Here is a 2,609-nt window from a genome sequence, read left to right as displayed (position 1 = left end):
CCAAATTCCCAAAATTCTTTTTTTTTTTTTTGGGTCATGTCCCCAATTTTTTTGGATTCTTTCCATTTTGTCTCTTTGCTTTCCAGATCATTTTGGCAAAATTACATCATTCACTGGCAGATACAACTCAATGGGTCAAATACGTTTAATTATCTAATTATTTATTAGAAACATTAAATAATTCTTTCCTTCTTTTTTTTTTTGGTAGAATGGAATTGATAGTTGTTAAGTGTGACGGGGGGTGAAGGGAGGAGAAAGAGTGTAAAATAGCCAAAGTACAAAAATTTTGAAGGGAGGAGAAAGAGTGTAAAATAGCCAAAGTACAAAAATTTAATAAAGTAATTTAGTCGTGTAAAATTTTTTTACACTGATGATGTATATAATTTAAACTCTATTGCATATCTTGTTCTTAAAACATTGGGAATTGAAGAAAACACGGGGTTCTCCTTAATTTACCAAACTACTTTATCTAAAGAAAGAAACTTAAGAATCTTTTTTTATGTCAAGAAATCTGTCACAATAATTTTATCTATCTAATAATAGAAATCTGTCCTCAGCCTAAAATTTTCCCCTTCCCCACATAAACCTATTCAAGAAATAAGGAGATCCTCAGTTAACCATAAAGACACCCCCAACCCTCTCATGTCTCTCTCCTACAACAACTTGAAAAAACCATTAGAACAGTTGGGAGTTGACTAGTTGATATGTCATGGATGAGATTAGACTGATCCAAAAAAAGGCTCAACTAAAATCAAGAAATGATGCCTATATTTCCAAGAAAACCAAACACCAAAGTCTTCTCTTGATGAAATTAAAGAGGGCTACCACCAAACTATCCTTTGAGTAATCTTCAAGCTTTCTTTGAAACCTCTTCTTTTCTACTTTTTTCTTTATTCTCTTTCATCTCTCATTGAAATAAAGAGAAAAAAAAGGAAAGACTGTTATGGAAACTCACCAATTCATATACCCAATTTCTGTAACTGCCCTTGGCCTTGTCTCCATCACTCTATGCATAGTTGCTGAATTCAAGAAAACAAAGGTAAATTTTTTTAACCAAAAACTTCCCTTGAGCCAATTTTTTCAATGGGATTATTTGGTTTGATCATGTGTATGTGCAGAAGAAAGATCTGAGGTTTGATGGGAAATTGTGTTACTTGCCTGGAAGTACTGTGGCTTTTGAATTGGGAATTGGAGCTTTAATTTGTTTATTAATGGCTCAAGTGATTGGGAACTTGATGATATGCAGAATATTCTTCTCAAGGGACAGTTGGAAAGCTAAGAAAAACCCCACCCTGCTTATTAATGGCTTCATTTGTCTTCTTTCATGGTACGTAGGTGATCCATCCATTTCTAACATGCAATTTTACAAATCCTCTACTCTTTAATTAAAATTATTGATTTATTGGAACTACTATTTTTATCATGTCTAAATAAGGAAAAATTATCAAATTGCGTAGCACAACTTTTGTACGTATTGTTTTGATAGGATGTAACTACGTTTTTTACTTCCTTTTGAGTTTCACCTGTATAAAAATTTGAAAATATAGATAGATACGTGACGAAGTGGCAAAGTACGAGTGTTGAAGCATAACGTGCAACATATGCGCATGAATTAATTGCTTCGGCGAAATTATTTCAAAGGTTTCTTCTTTTTTAATTGGTTTCAGCTTTTCTTTATTTTCCCAGGAGAAATAATAGTGCATGTGCCGATATACTTACCCACGAATAAAAGAATTATCTTTAATTATATGTCTCATGTTCTCTCTCTTTTTGCTTTCTTTTTCTCGACAAGCTTCAAAGCATAAGCACATGGACAGCTATGTAGAAAATTTTGTGTTGAATCTGAAATTATGCCTAGTTAATTTTAAAATTAGTAAGTCAGACAAGTTCCAAAACTAGTTAGTAATAATTGGAAATATTATTTCCTATGGTGTGATTGCAGGATCAGCTTTGTAATGGCAATAATATTAATAGGGGCAGCGAGTAGCATGAGCAAAAGTCAGCCATTTGGTGAAGGATGGGTTGATGGTGAATGTTACATAGTCAAAGAGGGTGTCTACATTATTTCAGCAATTTTGGTCTTTGTAACTTTGAGCTCAACTCTTGTTCCCCTCATCTTTAAAATAAGGAAGAAGAGCCAAGTTGAAATAAGATGGCAACATACCTCAACAAGTTGAATACAAAATGCAGAGACAGATTTAGCAACAGCTAGCTTTACTTATTCTTTCTGATAGAGAATCAATGCTCTCGATCCTAAAAGAAAAGCACACAAGATCCAACTTTATATATATAGTGCTACAAGTTAATACAAATAACAATCAGTGCAAATGCAAATGAGCAAAAATATTCTATTTTAAAGGCCTAGGTTTTCTCCTAATGTAAGATAAAGTGATAGGATAAAAAGGATATTGACGGTATATATAGTAAATGGGGATCCCTAGTAAAAGCACACACATCGTTTCCTCCCCACGTGGTGGTGATGTGTTTACCAAATTGCAATCTGGCATCAGGAATAATATGAAATATATTACTCCATTTACTTTGAAATTTTCAAATTAATACTACAACGAGTCAGCAATATATGCACGTGGCCAGTTAGAACAATCCTG

General features: G+C 33.2%; 1 protein-coding gene across 1 annotated transcript; it reads left to right on the top strand.

Moving 5' to 3' along the window:
- The first annotated feature begins 592 nt into the window (after positions 1 to 592).
- On the top strand, positions 593 to 2,205 carry LOC104219278 (protein MODIFYING WALL LIGNIN-1-like). The gene is made up of 3 exons (XM_009769934.2): positions 593 to 1,039; positions 1,119 to 1,327; positions 1,943 to 2,205. The coding sequence occupies exons 1-3, from the start codon at positions 944 to 946 to the stop codon at positions 2,175 to 2,177; spliced, it is 540 nt and encodes a 179-aa protein (XP_009768236.1). The 5' UTR covers positions 593 to 943; the 3' UTR covers positions 2,178 to 2,205.
- The last annotated feature ends 404 nt before the right edge of the window (positions 2,206 to 2,609 follow it).

The sequence above is a fragment of the Nicotiana sylvestris genome, chromosome 8 (genome assembly GCF_000393655.2).
Source record: "Nicotiana sylvestris chromosome 8, ASM39365v2, whole genome shotgun sequence".
NCBI classification, from domain to species: domain Eukaryota; kingdom Viridiplantae; phylum Streptophyta; class Magnoliopsida; order Solanales; family Solanaceae; genus Nicotiana; species Nicotiana sylvestris.
This window is presented reverse-complemented; position numbering and strand designations above follow the sequence as displayed.

Coding starts and splice junctions, on each gene's coding strand:
- LOC104219278 (XM_009769934.2), top strand. CDS start 944: ATGGAAACTCACCAATTCATATACCCAATTTCTGTAACTGCCCTTGGC. Junction 1,040..1,118: donor CTGAATTCAAGAAAACAAAG/GTAAATTTTTTT, acceptor GTGTATGTGCAG/AAGAAAGATCTGAGGTTTGA. Junction 1,328..1,942: donor TTCATTTGTCTTCTTTCATG/GTACGTAGGTGA, acceptor GTGTGATTGCAG/GATCAGCTTTGTAATGGCAA.